The sequence below is a fragment of the Notothenia rossii genome (assembly GCF_949606895.1).
Source record: "Notothenia rossii genome assembly, chromosome: 3".
Lineage (NCBI taxonomy): Eukaryota > Metazoa > Chordata > Actinopteri > Perciformes > Nototheniidae > Notothenia > Notothenia rossii.
This window is the reverse complement of record NC_136901.1, coordinates 89,298,511-89,318,201: the sequence shown is the minus strand read 5'-3', so window position 1 is coordinate 89,318,201 and position 19,691 is coordinate 89,298,511. Positions and strand designations below refer to the sequence as shown.

Below are 19,691 nucleotides of genomic sequence, written 5' to 3'. Positions count from 1 at the left end.
ACCCTGGAAATCACTTCGCAAATTGTTCTTTTTTATGAAGTTTTACTAATCTGAAGAGAAGTTTGGCTAATGCTTGTTGTCACCTTCACATTTCAAAACAACATAATACTTCAGAAACAAACATTTTAAATAATTAAAACTCACCATCTTTAGTGATGTTGACTGCATTACTGAACTGTCCTGTTTCAGACTCACACCAGAACACTCCACTAACCCAGCTGGTGGTTATTATGCATGTGGATCCATTCATTGTCCCCCAGGAAGAACAGGGATAAAGGTTGTCAGATTTAGAAAACCTCATCACTCTCCACTCAGTGGAGTTTCCCTCACAGCTCAGTGACACAGACGTTTCGGTGAAGTGCTGCACACTGTCAGGACTCACTGTGAGAGACGCTGCTGAATTCAAATCTGAAACACACAAAGAGTGGACATTTAAACCATGCAAACTGAAGAAGACAATGCATTGGTATGGCAAAACTGACACTTAATTTACCCTGAAAAAACAAACGGGAACAAACTAAAGTAGGGGGAAAACTAAAGTGAAAGTACCAGTGCCTCAATCTCACACTACAAATGTGTTTAATTATATGTATTGTTTATGTCTTAAACTATTTAACCAGCAGATAAATATCTTAAAACATATTCCAAACTAAAAAAGTAAAGAAAACACTTTCCACTTATATCTAATGTATTCTAGAAGCCTTATATTATTAGTTTTTGGATTTACAAAGTCTAAGGTTTGAACCATGGCGAACAACAACTCATGTGTCAGGATGAAAAGAGATTATTTTGTGTTCAAATGCAGTCAAGTCCAGAAGATGAATCAGTCAATCATCATTCTGTTTTAGAGAAAGGTTTTGAAAACTGAACTATGACCTGATGCTGGTGTAAAAGAAAAGTTCCCAAAATAAGTGACTTTGTTCCATTTTGCAAGAATGGAAAAGTCAAAACAAACCTCAAGACCAGGCAAACTTTGAGAAAGACATTTGTTGGCCTAATGGTGGTACAAACTACAGAAAGAAAGAAAAAGGCAGAACATACTGACCTCCAGACCAGACAAACTTAGGTTCACTCTGCCAACTGTAATACACTGGATCTCCTCTTCCTGCTCTGCACACATATCCTCCTGTGTGTGTTTGTCCATCAATGATGAAGAGATGCCGTTCAGTCCCATTCTCGCTGCCAGGTAGCAGCTCATAGCTGTAGGAGTTGTAGGAGTTGTATGACAGTTGGGGAACAGCCTTATACCAGTAGAAGCTCCAGCCAGCAGAAGGATGATCAACGCTGCAGTTCAGAGTTACTGAGGCTCCAGGACTCGGCCATGATGGAGACACAGTGAGGACAGCCTTAGGTCTGTCTGTTGGAAAACAACATTTCACAGAATGATAACATTATGATGTATAATTGGGTTACATGCACTCCTTGGATCCTACATAGTTTCTGCATACAGTATGTAAAAAACCGTCAGTGGAGCTGTTTAACCGTTTAAACATTACAATAATTTACAGATTACCGTAATTTCCGGACTATAAGGCGCACCTGAATATAAGCCGCAGCAGCTAAATTGAATGATGTGTACATATAGAAGCCGCACTGGACTATAAGCCGCAGGTGTTTTAATGTTTAATTACCATATGTAAGGGTTCGTGCACAGAGGGGATTGTCGGGAAAGAGAGGGCTGTTTGAGGAAGCTCCCATTTATTAACATTTCAACAAACAAGTTGCATATTTGCATAACGTATTCAAGTGTTACCATTTAGTGCAATAGTAGCTACAGAACATGTGCTGTGTAAACTGTACTGTATCACATAGCGTTTCAGACACACAAACTTTTCAACTTTCAAACTTAAACGGTGCGCTCCCAGCGCACGTACCGGCAGTGATCTACAGCAGTGGTTTTCACCCAGTGGTACGGGGACAAACTGTCTCGCTCTCGTAATGTCTGTCTGTCTTGCTCTCGTTATGTCTCTCGTACCACTCTCGGTTCCACTTTTACTTTTGCGCGCTACCTGTCTCACTCTTTTCCGGCCTGCAGCTTTTGCTGCCGCAGCCCGCCGCTTAAAGCTGGGGGGCGCGGACCGGCCATAGAGCCCATAGAGTTAAAGGTAGTGGACTGTAACCTGTAAAATCCATAGATTTAGGAGGTTCCCTAGTGGCCGTTAGCTGTAAAAATCCATAGATTAGCCGCACCGTTATATAAGCCGCAGCGTCGAAAAATGAGAAAAAAGGCGCGGCTTATAGTCAGAAAATTACAGTATATATTAGAACTTGTCCAAACTGCGTGTTCACATCAACATGGCTCATAAATAAATGAAAAATGTTTTTATTGAACTTGGTCATGGTGGTATTACTTTGATCACTTACCTGATACATTTAGATAGATTTTATTGCTTTCCTTTACAAGAAACAAAAAGTAAAATGTGTTTTCTTTTTGTCAAAAACAGTTTTATACATTGACCAAACGCATGTTGTTTGGAGAGTTACATCAGTAGATTTGTCTAGAATGAGTAAACAAAAAGTATGAAAATTGTATAATTACCTTGAGCTTGTCCACGGTAAAGTAAATACAGAACTGAAATAAGTATGAAACTAAATCAGACATTATCAAACTGACAGAAATATATATTAACCTCAGGCATTTAAAAAGTTTTATCAATGGCAATTAAAACAGGAAAAGTACTCACAGAAAAAACCCCGTAGACAGAGCAAAGTGTGTCCCATCTTCACATCCAACACTGAGAATCTGCTTCTGAGAAATTCTTCTACTTTGTGCAAATAGAAAGACTGAAACTGCAGCATATGAAGAGCAATCAGGAACTACAGAGTTTTTTTTAACTTCTTTACACGGTCAGGGCTTCCTTCCCTTTTACACAAAGCTCACACAACTGAGCAGATTTTAACACAGCACATTTTTTGCACCTTGGTTTAGATATCCTCTAATGATGAACAGAGATAAGTTGTTAACATATCCTTGATGCTTCTCTAAAGGCTGCTGCATAAAGTCTTTCTAGAAAAAATAAAGTGCATACAGTTTTAAGAAGGAGATACAATTGCAGGCGTCATTCTCACTTTATAATCCATGGGCCTTCTCACCATTATTTTATATGAAAATGTGTGTAACAGCTTTAACCAAATAGTTGAAATGCGGTGATGGAGTGTTACGGAGGAGTTCGAGTTTAAGTTTAGAAACAACCTCACCCACTCTCATAGTTTCTTTATGAGAAGTGAATGTGAAGAGAGACAAAGTCCAGCCCCCTCCTCGAGATAGACTCTATCTACTTTAAGGGAGCTACATTTCATATCTATATCATTAGTAATAAATCAATCATTTGAATAACGAAAATATGTTTTTTCTAGGTGCAACATTTGATCCACAGTCGAACAAAGATTATGTTAATTCCATAAAAATGGTCGAAATAAATAATACCACAACACTTCAGTAGCTGTGTAGTTTTAAATGTGGTGGGTAGTCAAAATGGAAAGCTTCCACTTCCATGCATCAGTGCTAAGCTAAGGAAGTGAACCGTAAGCAGTCAATTGTTTAGTTATTAGTTAGGAGTTACATGACATCAGACTCTGGTGCCAGACTTCAGAAGGACTATTTGTGTAGAGTAGGTAAAGTATCAGATAAAGTAGTTTGACACCACCTTGTGGTCATATATCTAAAACAATCTTCTATTATAACTGCACAGTGACTGGAGAAAAAGTTAAATAAATATCCTCAGTAAAACATACTTACACAAATTGGTAGGGATGTAACGATACCAAAAACTCACGGTACGATAATATCGCGATAACAAGTCCACGGTAAGGTATTTATCGCGATATTGAATAATAAAGGGAAGAAGAAAAAAAATCTGATTTTTTTTTTCAATAAAACATTTTTTTACTGGGAAAATGTTTTTTTATTACATAATAAATCTGATTTTTACAGCATTTTTGTAGGATAGCAGTATTTTAAAGAGTCAAAAACAAAGTGACAGTAACAGACTGGAACAAGAAAACCAGTGTTTTTGTACCTACTAGTACTACCAAACAAAGTAAGCATTTTCTTTATGCCACTGCATCTCACAAATAAACAAGGACATTTAATAATCAGACCCTGCAATAAAATAAATCAAGTTTCACTTTAGTTTTTCAAGTAACTCAACTCAAACTCACTAGTCACTCACTCAGCATCATCAGACCGTTTTTTAGGAATATGAGAATGTCCACATTTCCAGGTATTTATAAGCTGGGATGTTTGGGCATTTACAATATCCCCTGCTCTGGAAAAAACTCTCTCGCTTGGTACTGATGTTGCTGGGACACCAGTGGTCGCGTTAACCGAATATTTTATTTAACAATGACGGAAAAATCTGAAAGCAGTCTGTCATTTTGACAGATTAGAACAAACTCGGAACAGCACCAACGTTTCCCCGCAGCGAGGCTCTGGTGTTATGCCATGTTATGCATGCCCTCCAAAAGGAAATGATATAGTTTCCAAACCGTACTTTGCCGTACAGATCAATACATGTCTGGGAGGTCTTGCTTTACGCTGTGCGCGTCGCGCGAGGTGCATGCACACACGGCATAACACCGCCCCCCCCCCAGTTGACAGTTCACGAGCATGCTCTATCGTGAACTTTTCAGACCCGACGGGTAATAAGGGATTATGACGGATATTTTATGATCCTGTCTGTCGAAATGACGGACAGCGAAAAAGTCTAACGCCAGGCTTATTGACAGGGCGAGATATAAATATATGGTTGATACTTGTCAATGTCTCTAGGTGTTTAAATGTAGCCCTGTAAATACGATGTCCTTTTGTGTTATCTGTTGTTTTATTTTCATGTTGTAACCTACTTTCTGCCATGTTAGACAGGTATCTCTTGAAAAAGAGATCGATGATCTCAATGGGACCACCTGGTTAAATAAAGGTTTAAAAAAAAAAAAAGTGTTTACAAAAAGTAATATATTTTTTTTTAATTAATTTTTTTTGAAAATTGCGGTAGATTTTGTCAGTCTCACGACGGTATTGGGAAGTTTATTTACCGCGATACTGCGATATTCGGTATATCGTTACATCCCTACAAATTGGACAAAGTAATGTTTGTGGTAGTGCGTCAGTAGATTCCCTTCTTCCATCTCTCTACATCCAGCATATTGTTTGTATACGTTTACACGCACTTTGAGGGGATATTAAGAGATGTATGGATACAGCACTCAACACTCATGAAACAGAACTGTATATATTTAAATAATCAAAAATCCTTGATCACAAACAATAACAAATAATTTAAACTTGTTTATTTTATTAACATCTCAGTCCCTCCTCTCTCCTTACTTTATCTTATCTTACCTAGATAGCATTCTTTCTTTTATTTATGCATATTTGACTAATCACTCCCTTTTAAACTGTATTTTTTATTTTGTACTGTCCTAGTACACACTGGAATGATTTCCTACCTTATTGTTTATAACTATATTAAATAAAGGTGTGCATTGGAAATATGTACATACATGGTGACCAAACCGTTTGAGACCCACTGAGATAACTTAGTCTAAAGTTAACTATCTAAACCAGGGGTCGGCAACCCCTGGCACCGTAACCAGTGGCACACTAGGAATAAGTGGAATAAATAAGTGGAATAAATATTTAAATTGTATTTTTGGATCCTGAATGAGACCGCCGCCAGAGCGCGTCTCCCCGTTACCTGCAGAAGGAAGCCGTGCACGCGACGCAGCCCCGCTCTCTTTAACATGCTACACAGGGGCGGACTGGCCATCGGTGTGTTCTGGAGAATCACAGAATGGAAAGGTCGTCATTATTATTATGCCGTTTAAACAATTATTAACGGCATCATGTAAGTTGTGCTGACAGGTGAAAGAGGTCCACAAACTGCTTACCCGCCCCCCTGTTGACAATTCACGATCGTCGGCACACTGATCACAATTTCTTTTTAATGGCACTTCATATGAACAAGGTTGCCCACCCCTGATCTAAACCCTCAGAGTCCTTTACCTCACTGAGCTGTAGTAATCAGCCTCTCAGTCTGACAGGCGAGAGTTCTCCCTCTCCTTGTTGTAGAAACAGCTTCTAATGTCCGTTAGCTCTGAGCTAGCACCAGATGCTAACAACAAAAATCCCTGTAACTAGTGCACTCTCTCTTTCTCGCTCCCTCTAACTCACTCAAAATGCACTAGTGCCAAACACACAGACACACACAGAGGCTGTGCTCCTCCCTGGCGATAAGCACTTAAGTACAAAAAATTAAAACACATTTGAAAAGTGGGGGGGGACACAAACGGGATTTTGAAAAGTGGGGGGGACATGTCCCCCCTGTCCTCAGTGGAAATTACGCCCATGCTCATGGACAAGAAACTCAGTAACGTATATTCACATTTTGAAATCATACAAGATAATAAAGTGAAAGTACTAGCAGAAAACAGATTATATTTTAAGTGCATTAAAACCTCTTAAGCCCCATGGACCCGGTTCCGGGGCCAAAATCGCGTCATTTGCAGGAAACAACGTCTAAGAAACCTTAATATTTAATAGACTACGCATATTTTATATACATATAACGGAAAAAACTCATTTAACTGATCTTTTTCATTTTTTTTTCAAAAAAAACACACAATGCTAACACTGACCCTCTGAATTAGCCCCGAACGAAAAATGCTAACCTAATACTGCACCGAAAATCACTCCTAGCTCCCTTATTACTTATCCTAGCTGCACATCCAACACATCGTGTATGATCGTAAAGACACAGAATCTAATGATACCCACCTCAACACTGAAAGATAGAAACTCGCAACGTTATCATCAAAAACGTACATCAAAACATGTGGCGCTAGTTAGCCTAAAACGCTAGCTTGGCTTACCTTGGTTTTGTCTGGTCAAAAATGGTCTTCAATGGCATTAAAATGATAAAAACGATGTTGTAGTTAATCCATAGGTTAATATCCAATGTGTCTGTGTCCCCTTTGAAATGTTCTGATAATCTATAAGCAATAAAACTGCAATTCCGTTTTCAAATATCAGAGCAGGCCATTCCTATGCTCTGTAGCAAGATTGAATGCACTAAAATGCAACCTTTTTTTAACAGGCTTGGGCTTAAGAGGGTTTTGGTTTCCATTTAAAAATTGTAATGACAATAACATGTTTGAAAAATATAAAATGTTCTGCCTTGTTTTCTTCCTGGACAGGCTTTACTGCTTTGATTGCATTGAAATCATGCAATAAAGATAAGATTTGTGGGTTGATGTTTTTCTATTGGTGACAAGCGCATGAGAAATTCCATCATGTTCTTAGTTATTTTGGTTAATCTGCTTCACACAATACAGAACATTTGTATTATTAAAAATTAGAAAAGATAAACCAAGTTATTTTTATTTTTACAAATAAAAAACAAAAAACGGGCCCTAAATATCTGAAAGAAAACCAATACATTGTAAAAGGTGTGTGCTTCAGTTCCTTTGAATCTGAAAAGTTTGTTTGACCTATTGCTGCTGCTGTGACTTCAGATGTTTTGGCCTTTGCCAGAGACTACTTCTGCTGATAAAATCAAAGCATTAGATAATTTGTGGGCACCCTGTGGTAGCATCTAGTAAGAATCATTCACTGAACAGTACATGCAGGTATAATTGCATTTGGGTTTTATTAATAATATATTTGTGGGTCCACTGTGTGCATCTACAGTGCTAAAGCATGTGTCCATAATGCATATATTAGTATCTGGCTCTAATATCACTCAATGTACAACAAGGTTCGAGCCACATGATCTGAATCAGACATTTAACAGATAAGGTGGTAGTACAATGTTTTACACTAAATATAAGTACACAGAAAGTAAGTGCAGTTGAATTGCAAAGCATTCACCATATTCCTAGAAAGGCTTTTTTTAAAAGGCACTGCGCTATTTACACAAAAGCAGCAAATACACTCAATTGCTGAAACAAGGATGTTGTTTTTCATGTTTTTATCCGCTCCATTGGTTCTGTCCATGAGGATGTCTTTATTGATCTGGAAGAAAACCAAAATAAGTTATTATCATTTGGTCACTTCTGCTCAAGGTACTGTCTATTTTTGAATAAAACAATGTATGTTAATGCCAATTCATTTGTGTGTGAACATATTTACATTTGCCATTTAATAATTATGATATTTTAAGTAATGTATCATTAAACCAAGACATTACTGGAAAACAACATGCGGTATAACAATGCACAACAAGTGTAAAAGCTTTATTTGGTGGATTTGCTCATTGCTGAAAGTGGCAAGCAGCACAACACATTATGAAAGCTTTTCGTATATTTATGTGTATATGTTTAAAAGTGTTTTGTACTTGACATTACCTGCTGCCACATTTGAGTAAAGGCTCTCTTCTGGTTCATTACAGGCACCTGGTAGAAGGATTAAAATAATGTATCAAAGGACAATTCCTGTACTTTATTTAGACACTGCTGGCCACTGCAGTAGTATTTGTATTACTCCATGTTAAACACAGAGGAAATACTGTACCATTTCCAGCTTCTACAGGCCCTCCTATTGTTTCATAGAGACAACGATCACTTACAGAGAAGTGAAAATCAAGCCACATTTTAATCACAATTAAGACAAAAAGTTCAAATAAATCATATTATTAAACCGGACAATGGCTGACCATGGAGGAGAGTAGAATATTGTGGCAGGTTTTGAAATTCATCCTGGTTGATCATGTGGTCTGTAGCAGGGCCCTGATTGGTGCTCTGAGATCTTGTGGGCCATACACATGAAGATAATGAAGTGGATTGACTTCAACATGTAACTGCTGTAATGTTCAAAATGAGATAAAAGAGGGTTGTACCGACCTGATGAAGACTGAATCTGTTGAAAAAAGGAAAAACATTTGATTAGTCACATTTTTCTTAAATTGCAAAGGTTTCCGGTACATGTAATGTGAGATTTTGAGTAATTATAGTTTAATTCATTTGATATCAGATGAAAAGGTTCTTACCTTTTGATTTTCTGTAGAGATACAGGAACAGCAGCGGGACAATTATCAGTAAAACTCCACAAAGCAACCCAACAGTCAACAGGACGAAATGTGTTTCTCTGCTAAGAGGACAGGACGACTTTCCGGCATCGAGTACAGGATGTACGGGGCCATGTACCGTGAAATATTGGCCGATAGCCTCCTTCCCTCAGCCAAGACACTGAAAATGGGTCATGGATGGGTCTTCCAGCTCGACAATAAACCTTAACATACGGCCAAGGCAACACAGGAGTGGCTAAAGAAGAAGCACATTTAGTTGAGGGAATGGCCTAGCTCAGGGGTCTGAAAAGTACTCAAAGAATAACCCCAGCGTGCAGAGCAAAGTGTGTCCCAACTTCACCAGTGTTAATTTCGTCAACGAAAACTATGACAAAAAATGTTCGTCAACGACTTTTTTACATGACTAAGATGAGACGATGACGAGCTAAAAATAGATTCTTGATAACGAAAACTATGACGAAATGTATATTTACTTTTCGTTGACGAGACGGGACTAAGGTGTTAATGGTGGACTATCGGACATTCAAAACGCAGCATATTTTCCCCCAAGTGTCCATCTTGTCTGTCAAAATGCATCTTACGTTTCTGACTTGCAATATCATTATTTCCGCTCTCTTCACTCCAGAAGAGCGATCTCCCTGTGTCTCTCTGTGTGCGGGGGGCGGGGCCTAACAGACACGCTGCAGCGGACACAGAGATCTGCCGGGGACGGAGCGTTCAGAGAGTACGTATAGAGACACATTTTGACTAAAAGTTGACTAAAATGTAATTTTTCATCGACTAAAAGTTGACTAACACGTTTTGAGTTTTCGTCGACTAAAACTAGACTAAAGCTACGAAGGATAGGAATGACTAAAATGTGACGAAAACTAATAACCATTTTCGTCTAAAGACTAAGACTAAATCAAAAATAGCTGCCAAAATTAACACAGACTCTCTCTCTCATACACATACGTGTTACGGTATCTGAGAGGACCCAAACGCAGGACACGGCAGAGTGTTCAAAAAGGGTTTATTAGTGAACAAAAGGTGCGGGAAGGATAATCCGGCAGGAGTGGCGAGGAAGTGGAGGCTGGTGACGACAACACGGCGGTCAGAGAATGATCCTGGAGCACAGGAAGAAAACACGTTAGCGTCAGAACATCCAGAAATAAGGTAGCTGATCATGCTGAGTAGCCTGGAGGTTTACCACTGTGGTTTAACAACGATCTGGCGCCGACAGGTTGTGGAGCCTCTGCTGATATGCCGTTGTAGATATCTGATGAGAATCAGGTGTGAGGGTGAACAGCTGATTGCAGCAGGTGAGCCGGGAGCCAGAGTGACAGCCACCACGCCCACACAACAGGCAAAGGGAAAACATCCCCAAGGAGGCGGCTGGAAATGGACAGCCACCACAGTACCCCCCCCTTAAGGGACGCCTCCAGGCGGCCTACCTGGTCTACCAGGTCTACCAGGGTTATCCCGGTGGAAGTCCCGTACCAGGGACGCGTCGTCGATGTTTCGCCGGGGAACCCAAGACCTCTCCTCCAGGCCATAGCCCTCCCAATCCACAAGATATTGGAATCCCCTTCCACGGCGACGAACGTCCAACAATCGCCTGACGGTGTAGGTTGGGTGACCATCGATGATGCGGGGGGGTGGGGGAAGAGTCACTGGAGGAGACAAGGGGCTGCTGGCAACAGGTTTTAGCAGAGAAACATGAAAAGTAGGGTGAACCTTCATGTGTGGGGGAAGCTTGAGCTTGACTGCAGATGGGTTAACAACAGAGTCGATGATGAAGGGGCCGACATAACGTGGCGTGAGTTTTTTAGACTCTGTCTTGAGTGGGAGGTCTTTGGAGGAAAGCCAAACACTCTGACCTGGTAAGTAGTTGGGGGCCGGGGTCCTGTGACGGTCTGCGATGAGGCGGTTGCGGGCAGCGGAACGGAGCAGGGCGGCTCGGGTGTCCTTCCACACCTTACGACAGCGTCGAAGGTGGGTCTGAATGGAAGGAACAGCAACTTCCTCTTCCTGTGCTGGAAACAGGGGTGGTTGAAAACCCATGGCACAATGAAAAGGTGAAATACCTGTGGCTGCATTTGACAGGGAGTTGTGGGCATATTCGATCCATGGCAGATGTGGGCACCATGAAGAGGGGTTCCTGAAAGCCACACAGCGGAGAGCCGCTCCCAGGTCCTGGTTGGCCCGTTCCGTTTGCCCGTTTGTTTGAGGATGATAACCCGACGACAGGCTCACCGATGCTCCCAGAGCCCGACAGAAGACTTTCCAAACGTGGGAAATGAACTGGGGACCCCGGTCAGAAACGATGTCGGTGGGGATTCCATGTAGTCGAACAACGTGGTTGACCAGAAGATCTGCAGTCTCTCGGGCTGTGGGAAGCTTGGGGAGAGCAACAAAGTGTACCATCTTGGAAAATCTGTCCACAATAGTTAGGATGATGGTATTACCTTGTGAGAGTGGAAGTCCAGTAACAAAATCCAAGGCCACATGCGACCAAGGGCAACTAGGTACTGGCAGCGGGCGAAGCAGACCAGAGGGAGGTTGGTGGGAGGACTTGGCGCGGGCACATACTGTACAGGCAGCAACAAAGACCCTGGTGTCTTGAGCCATGGAAGGCCACCAGAACCGCTGTCTGAGGATAAACAGTGTGCGATGGACACCAGGATGACACGAGAGACGGGAGGCGTGTGCCCACTGCAGGACCTTGGAGCGGACAGAGATAGGCACAAAGAGATTATTAGCTGGGCAGTTACCTGGGTTAGGCTGCGCCCGCTGAGCCTCCTTAACAAGTGACTCAATCTCCCAAGTAACAGCCGCTACCACGCAGGAGGCAGGCAGGATGGTGTCTGGACCGGCAGCTGGTTCTTCGGAAGCAAACTGGCGAGAGAGAGCGTCCGGCTTGAGGTTCCGTGACCCTGGGCGGTAGGTAAGGGTGAATGAGAAGCGACCGAAATACAGAGCCCATCGAGCCTGACGGGAGTTAAGGCGCTTGGCAGTTTGGATGTAAGCCAAGTTTTTGTGGTCTGTCCATACAATAAAAGGGAGCTCAGCTCCCTCCAGCCAGTGTCTCCACTCCTCTAGGGCAAGTTTGACAGCCAACAGCTCTCTGTTACCCACGTCATAGTTTTTCTCAGCTGGAGTGAGGCGGCGGGAGAAAAATGCACAAGGGTGTAATTTTTGGTCTCTTTCCGAGCGCTGGGAAAGAACTGCGCCTACCCCGGTGTTGGAGGCATCAACCTCCACAACGAACTGGCGAGAGGAATCAGGGTGGATGAGCACAGGGGCAGTGGTGAAGAGTCTCTTTAGCTCCGAGAAGGCTGCATCGCACTCTGGGGTCCAGGAAAAGCCAGTTGTAGGGGAAGTGAGTCTGGTTAAAGGGCCCGCCACTCTGCTGTAGTCTCTGATGAAGCGCCGATAGAAATTGGCGAAACCAAGAAACTGTTGAAGCTGTTTCACTGAGGTTGGTTTTGGCCACCCTGCCACTGCTTGGATCTTCTCAGGGTCGGCCATAATCTTTCCTCCCTCAATGATGTAGCCCAGGAATGAGACTGTGTTGACATGGAATGCGCATTTCTCCGCCTTCACAAAGAGTCTGTTTTCCAGGAGTCTCTGCAGCACCTGCCTGACGTGGATAATGTGTTCCTCCTGGTTACGAGAGAATATAAGGATGTCATCCAAGTAGACGAAAACTGATCGGTTGAGGAGGTCACGGAGCACATCGTTAACCATCGACTGGAAAACTGCTGGGGCATTCATCAGTCCAAAAGGCATTACCAGATACTCGAAGTGACCGAGTGGTGTGTTAAAGGCCGTCTTCCACTCGTCCCCTTCTCGGATTCTGACGAGGTGGTAGGCATTGCGGAGATCCAGTTTGGAAAAAATTGTGGCTTCCTGGAGGGGTTCAAAGGCAGAGTTGATGAGGGGTAATGGATATCTGTTTTTTACAGTGATGGTATTAAGACCCCTGTAATCAATGCAGGGCCGCAGTGAGCGGTCCTTCTTGGACACGAAGAAAAAACCAGCTCCGACCGGGGAGGAGGATGGACGGATGACACCGGCAGCCAGGGAGTCATGGATGTAACTCTCCATGGATTTCCTCTCAGGGCGAGACAGGTTGAACAGACGGGAGGAAGGCAGAGGGGCCCCGGGAAGAAGGTCAATGGGACAGTCGTAGGGTCGATGAGGGGGAAGAGAAAGAGCTCGCTGTTTACTGAACACTTCTCCCAGGTCATGATATTCAGTGGGGACAGATGACATGTCAGGCGGCTCGATCTTGGGTGGTGGAGTGGCGGTCTCTGCAGGCGGTAGGGCAGACTGCAGGCATGAGGATAGACAAAAACAACTCCAACTAAGGATTTTGCCAGTTACCCAATTAATCTGGGGGTTGTGTGTTCTTAACCAGGGATGGCCCAACACTATGGGGGCATGAGGTGAGGAAATTAGGTGAAACTGAATAACCTCACGATGGTTTCCAGACAGAATGAGGTTTACTGGCAAGGTGCGGTGAGTGACTTGGGCCAGGAATTTACCATTAAGAGCATTAGCATTAAGAGGTGAATCTAACACTTCGGAGGGAATTCCTGCCTGAACTGCAATATTAATGTCCAAAAAATTCTCGTCCGCCCCCGAGTCCACTAAAGCGAGCAGAGGTAGGAACTGTTGGTTGCAGCAAAGCACGGCTTCTAGCTGCGTTCTGGGTCGGGGGTTGAGAGAGGAGGAAGGGCTCGCCAGAATCCCAACACCTACTGACGAGCCTGACCTTTTGGAGATTGGGGCAGTGGCAGTCCCAATTTGGGGATCAGGTGAGGAGTAGCTGGGATTGGGGTGACGGCTATTCCTATCCCTACGTGTCTCTCTGAGGCAATTATCAATCTTGATAGCTGTGGCAATTAAATTATCCAAGCTAACTGGATCATCCCTAGCAGCTAGCTCGTCTTTAATTGCTTCGTTCAGCCCCTGAAGAAAAATATCCTGCAATGACTCGTTATTCCAGCCTGAGTCTGCAGCAACTGTTCTAAACTCAACTGAAAATTCGGCTACACTACGGGAGCCCTGCCGGAGAGAAAGAAGGCGCCTGGAAGCATCCCTCCCTCGTACCGGGTGATCAAAAACTTTTTTCATTTCGGAAATGAAAGTATCAAATGATAAGCAAATGTGTGGCTGGCTCTCCCTAACAGCTGTAGCCCAATCTAAAGCACTCCCCTTCAACAGACTCATTACGTATGCTACCCTAGCCCCATCTGTATGATAAGTACTGGGCTGCTGCTCAAAAACTAACGTACACTGGAACAAAAAGGCTCTACAAATCCCCAAATTTCCAGCGTATCGCTCCGGTGTGGGAATGACGGCCTCTCGTAGCTGATAGAGAGGTGCGGCAGGAGCGGGAGGAGGGGCTGCCGGCTGTGCAGCGGGCTGCGGAGGAGAATACTGTGTGGTGAGCAGTTCTACTTGCGGGCCGATCCTTTGCACGTTAGCGGAGAGGTTCCGGAGAGTCTCCACTACCTCACGGAGAACCACAGCGTGATGCCCCACGAGAGCGCCTTGACTGGCCAGGGCTTGGCTGAGTTCGTCCGCAGTCTTGGACTGGTGGCCTGTGTCCGCTGGGTCCATGCTGGCCAGATCGTTCTGTTACGGTATCTGAGAGGACCCAAACGCAGGACACGGCAGAGTGTTCAAAAAGGGTTTATTAGTGAACAAAAGGTGCGGGAAGGATAATCCGGCAGGAGTGGCGAGGAAGTGGAGGCTGGTGACGACAACACGGCGGTCAGAGAATGATCCTGGAGCACAGGAAGAAAACACGTTAGCGTCAGAACATCCAGAAATAAGGTAGCTGATCATGCTGAGTAGCCTGGAGGTTTACCACTGTGGTTTAACAACGATCTGGCGCCGACAGGTTGTGGAGCCTCTGCTGATATGCCGTTGTAGATGGCTGATGAGAATCAGGTGTGAGGGTGAACAGCTGATTGCAGCAGGTGAGCCGGGAGCCAGAGTGACAGCCACCACGCCCACACAACAGGCAAAGGGAAAACATCCCCAAGGAGGCGGCTGGAAATGGACAGCCACCACAATACGTCCACTTTAACACTTGAAGAAAATTCAGGAAGACTGACAGAGCACTGTGGGAAGAAATCTGATGTCAACATGAGCTCATTGGTTATTTACACATTTCCTAAGAATAACTAGTCTCTCTTTCCTTCCTGTTTTATATTGGCATGACTAATTCATGCTCATGCAATGCAGATACATTTGAACTTCCCTCTCTACCAAGATCCCACTTCAAAAAGGCAGAGTAAATAGTCATTTTTGCTCAACTCATAATCAAGTAAAAATGGATGGCAGTATTATACTTGTGTTTCACAGGCAGATATATTTAACGCCAACAGTTAGATGGTTCATCGAGACAACTGCAGAATGATTTAACCTCTTTTCATTCTTTACCTGACCTTTATTGCAATTGTAATTCTGATAATTGATCATTTATCTTCTAAAAACAGAAGACAAAAGTCAGGTTTTGTTGGTAAAATAGCCATCCTGTAAACCTCTAATATTAGATGTTTCTTCTGCTTCATCACTAGTAACAAGGCCGATGATTCAAAGTGACATCTTTTTGGTCATATCTCAGCTCTTGCACCTCTAAATTATTCCTGTCACCTAAAAGCATGACTGTACTGGATCACCAAAACAAAAGGGAGGACGATGAAACAAAACAAACACCTTGTGTAAAGAAAAATCTAGAAACAATTAAAGTGAAGTTTATTGATGCAAAACAAAGCTTACTTTTTTAAAATAAACAGATTAAAGCCTTACGATGCATTTATTTCACATTTTCCGCGATTACATGAACTGTACAAAATACTGGCTGATAAATGGAGAGCAAAGCTGCAGATAAGGTTTAATAAACAAAGGTTTCGTTTTGGTTTGTTGTTTCCACTCGTCTTGTCCTTACAGAAGAGACATTGTTTGATCTGAAAGAAAACCAAAGAAGAAAAAAGGTTTAATCCTTTAAAGAATTGACATATTACTCCCATTTACAATATATTTAACAATATCTGAAATATATAAAGTGATTAATCCAAATACTTACATGATGTTACGCTGCAATTTTACCAAGAGCTGTTCCTGGTTTGAGTTCAGAATAAATACTTTCATCCGCTGGTGCAGGACTTGACTTCCCTATGAATTAAGAGATTATTATTATTTATTTTTTTACAGTATTCCCCCCCAGTTAAAAATGAAAATGTACTGGTATACATTTTCCTCCCAAGAGGGTAAAGTGATAGTTTGATAGAAGGAATTGCTCATGATGATTCACAACAGTTATACATGTATGGAAACAGATGAATGAAATGTAATATGCCCTGATGTTTTTTTCATGAATGTATAGAATTGACAGAAAATAAACTTAACAAACATTGACAACGTTTTTTGTAGGGTTTGAACATTGCCGACTTTGGCGACACCTTGTGGCACATTTAAAAATGACACCCTAGCAGGCACAATAACAAAAACTTAAAGCAAGTAGTATTTCTTCATACCTGCAGCTGATGTCATCTTCACATGTGAGTAAAGACAATCCTCCGGTTCATTTTTCTTCTCTGTTAGACGGATCAGGAGAAAGCATGAAAAGACAAAACTTATTACATGTTTTTGTTACAACATAAATTCAAACACTCACCCTTCTTAGAAATGTTTTTGAGCTCGAGCAAAGAATATGTCACATCCCTGGATTCATCTGAAATATACAATTTATTTTATATTTAAAAGAGTGAACCTTGAATTGTCATATTCCATTATTTATATTTACTATACTGTACCATTTGCAGGTTCTTCAGGGCCTTTGACTGTTTCATAGAGACAGGCATTATCTGAAGAGAAATCTATATCAAACCAAATTCATATTGAAATCCCTCTATAATATATGAACTCCTACATTTGTAAAAACAACCAATGAGAAATGGAAATGCTCCTCGGTTAATAACGTTAACAATACATTCAAAACGTATTAAGGATTCAGGCTGACCCTGAAGAACGGAAGCATTTTCTCTCTGGTTAGTTTCGTCCTGGTTGATCATGTGGTCGGTAGCAGGGCTCTGATTGGTCCTCTGAGATCTGGTGGGCAAAACACATGTAGTAAATGAAGTGGATTTATAAAGGAACATATCACTGCTGTCATGTTCATAACAAAATTAAAAAGAGCGTTGTACCAACCTGATACAGCATGGATCTGTTAAAAAAATAAGACATTTGCTGCTATGTTATTATGTTTTGCAAAGTGTTCTACTGTTAAAACAGTACGTGTGGTTACATTAGAGTCAATCTGATATCAGAAGAAAATGATCTCACCTTTTGACTTTCTGTATAAATACAGGAACAGCAGCAGGAGAATAATCAGTACAACTCCACCAAGCAGCCCAACGATCAGAAGAATGGGAAATTGAGAGGCTTTTCCAGGCCCGGACGCTGCTACTATAAGTAATCTTTATTAATATTTATTTTATATTAAACGTTCCTGTTATAGATTAACTGTATAAAACATCTCTCTTAAACAAACACAGTTTAATTCAGATGAAACTAAGCTTTCTTTATCTCAGACTGTAACACAGCTTACAAAAAAGGAAGGGTTTTTAAATCATACTTACATTTGACTGAGAACCAACTCTCTGGTGACGTCCTACCATCTGCTGGATCTCTCCCTTTACATTTATAAAAGCCTTCGTCTGACTTTGACACTGCAGAGATGTTCAGCTCCTTCCTGGTATCGCTCTGGATGAGTTTGTCATCTTTATAGAAATCCACATTATAAAGAACAGTTCCTGTCTTGAACTTGCAGCTAAGAGTGACAGAACGTCCCTCAGCCACAGGACGGACAGGACTCACCAGGATCATTTCATCATCTGAAAAGAAATCAAAGAATAAAAAGGCTTTGACAGAGTCATCAGCTTTTGCAGATTTAATATGTTTATGCACAACTGGCCTAGTCTGGCAGAAGCTGAAATGTCAGGTAGATGTATGAGGACATTTAAACACAGAATAGTATCTTTGATCTTTGAGAGAAGTAACCCTGGAAATCACTTCGCAAATTGTTCTTTTTTATGAAGTTTTACTAATTTGAAGAGACGTTTGGCAAATGCTTGTTGTCACCTTCACATTTCAAAACAACATAATACTTCAGAAACAAACATTTTAAATAATTAAAACTCACAATCTTTAGTGATGTTGACTGCATTACTGAACTGTCCTGTTTCAGACTCACACCAGAACACTCCAATAACCCAGCTGCTGGTTATTGTGCATGTGGATCCAGTCATTGTCCCCCAGGAATAACAGTGATAAAGGTATGATTTCGTAAACCTCCTCACTCTCCACTCAGTGGAGTTTCCCTCACAGCTCAGTGACACAGACGTTTCGGGGAAGTGCTGCACACTGTCAGGACTCACTGTGAGAGACGCTGCTGAATTCAATTCTGAAACACACAAAGAGGGGACATTTAAACCATGCAGACTGAAGAAGACAATGCATTGGTATGGCAAAACTGCCACTTAATTTACCCTGAAAAAACCAACGGGAACAAACTAAAGTGAAAGTACCAGTGCCTCAATCTCACACCACAAATGTGTTCAGTGTTTCCCACAGATTTGAAATATACTTGGGGGGGTGGTAGTAGCGTGGGGGGTGATGTGCAACAACATTAACATTAACCTTTCTGTTGGTCGCTTGTTAGCAGACCCTTCACGCGATGGCAGAGCGAACAGGTACAGTAGTAGCCCATAGTAGCCCATAGTGATAGCCCTATAGTTGAAATCTACTACCCACAAATAAACATATGGACATGGGTTACTATTTCTTTTTTAAAATGGTAAATCTGGGCTCGACATTATAAATGGCCCGCTGGCCCGGAAGAACTATTTAGACACCCCGGGTAAGCATAACGTACTTTCCACTTGCCCGCTCGGGCCACTAAAAATATTTGTCCTGTGGTATTGGTATTTTGACTAGCAATTTTGTTAAATTGTTTCGTTTATCAACGCTACAACATAGCATTTCGTGAGTCTGTCGTTGTTGGGTGACAAGCAAACAGCTGTTTGCTGCGGAGCGCAGCGCGAGCAGGCTCCCGTGAGCGGGAGCGCGCTCCTTCACTACAGACTATCGCGCCACCTAACCATTCGCCAAATGTTTTTAATACCAGCGGTAACCGGCCAAGCGCCGGGCAAAAAACTATCTTGTGGTTGGTTTTAGGACGCGTTACTGCACCTCTCAATATGATGCCAATATAAACAAGGTCTTCTGTCGGCTCAGTACATCAATGCCGACCTATGCTGACAAGTAAGTGAAGAGTAGAAAATATAAAGGTATTGGCTATAGGGAAATGTCCCAGCAGTTTAGGATAATGAAGGTTCAAATCTATTACATAGCCATTACATGTCTAACTCCTAATGACAGGAAGGCAGAAAGTGCATTATACAAATAATAATACTCATAATAATAGCAGACATTTTTTAACAATGACCACAATATCCTTTTTTTAATAAACCAAATATGAACAATTGAGGAAAATGAGGAAGAACTGATGATTCAAATGTTGTAGTACAAGTAGTAATGTAGTTAGTGCATAAATTACTATTGCAACAAATGTGTTCATTTTCTTCATTATTAGTCGATTTTTTTTGG

At 42.0% G+C, this 19,691-nt stretch overlaps 1 protein-coding gene across 3 annotated transcripts; it reads right to left on the bottom strand.

The window, feature by feature from the left end:
- Nucleotides 1-15,755: 15,755 nt before the first annotated feature.
- LOC307031817 (Fc receptor-like B) lies at nucleotides 15,756-18,721 on the bottom strand. 3 transcript variants are annotated; one of them, XM_079669253.1, is made up of 10 exons: nucleotides 18,226-18,716; nucleotides 17,663-17,917; nucleotides 17,367-17,489; nucleotides 17,232-17,247; nucleotides 17,044-17,132; nucleotides 16,838-16,888; nucleotides 16,699-16,755; nucleotides 16,559-16,618; nucleotides 16,108-16,196; nucleotides 15,756-15,988 (listed from the first exon to the last, which is right to left on the bottom strand). In XM_079669253.1, the coding sequence occupies exons 1-9, from the start codon at nucleotides 18,329-18,331 to the stop codon at nucleotides 16,114-16,116; spliced, it is 840 nt and encodes a 279-aa protein (XP_079525379.1). In that variant the 5' UTR covers nucleotides 18,332-18,716; the 3' UTR covers nucleotides 15,756-15,988; nucleotides 16,108-16,113. The 3 variants fall into 3 exon arrangements, with proteins under 3 accessions (XP_079525379.1, XP_079525380.1, XP_079525381.1); XM_079669254.1 differs by lacking the exon at nucleotides 16,838-16,888 and having other exon boundaries at nucleotides 18,226-18,721; XM_079669255.1 differs by lacking the exons at nucleotides 16,699-16,755; nucleotides 16,838-16,888 and having other exon boundaries at nucleotides 18,226-18,721.
- Nucleotides 18,722-19,691: the final 970 nt, after the last annotated feature.

Coding starts and splice junctions, on each gene's coding strand:
- LOC307031817 (XM_079669253.1), bottom strand. CDS start 18,331: ATGACTGGATCCACATGCACAATAACCAGCAGCTGGGTTATTGGAGTG. Junction 17,490..17,662: donor GAGTTGGTTCTCAGTCAAAT/GTAAGTATGATT, acceptor GATTACTTATAG/TAGCAGCGTCCGGGCCTGGA. Junction 16,619..16,698: donor CAAAAACATTTCTAAGAAGG/GTGAGTGTTTGA, acceptor TCCGTCTAACAG/AGAAGAAAAATGAACCGGAG.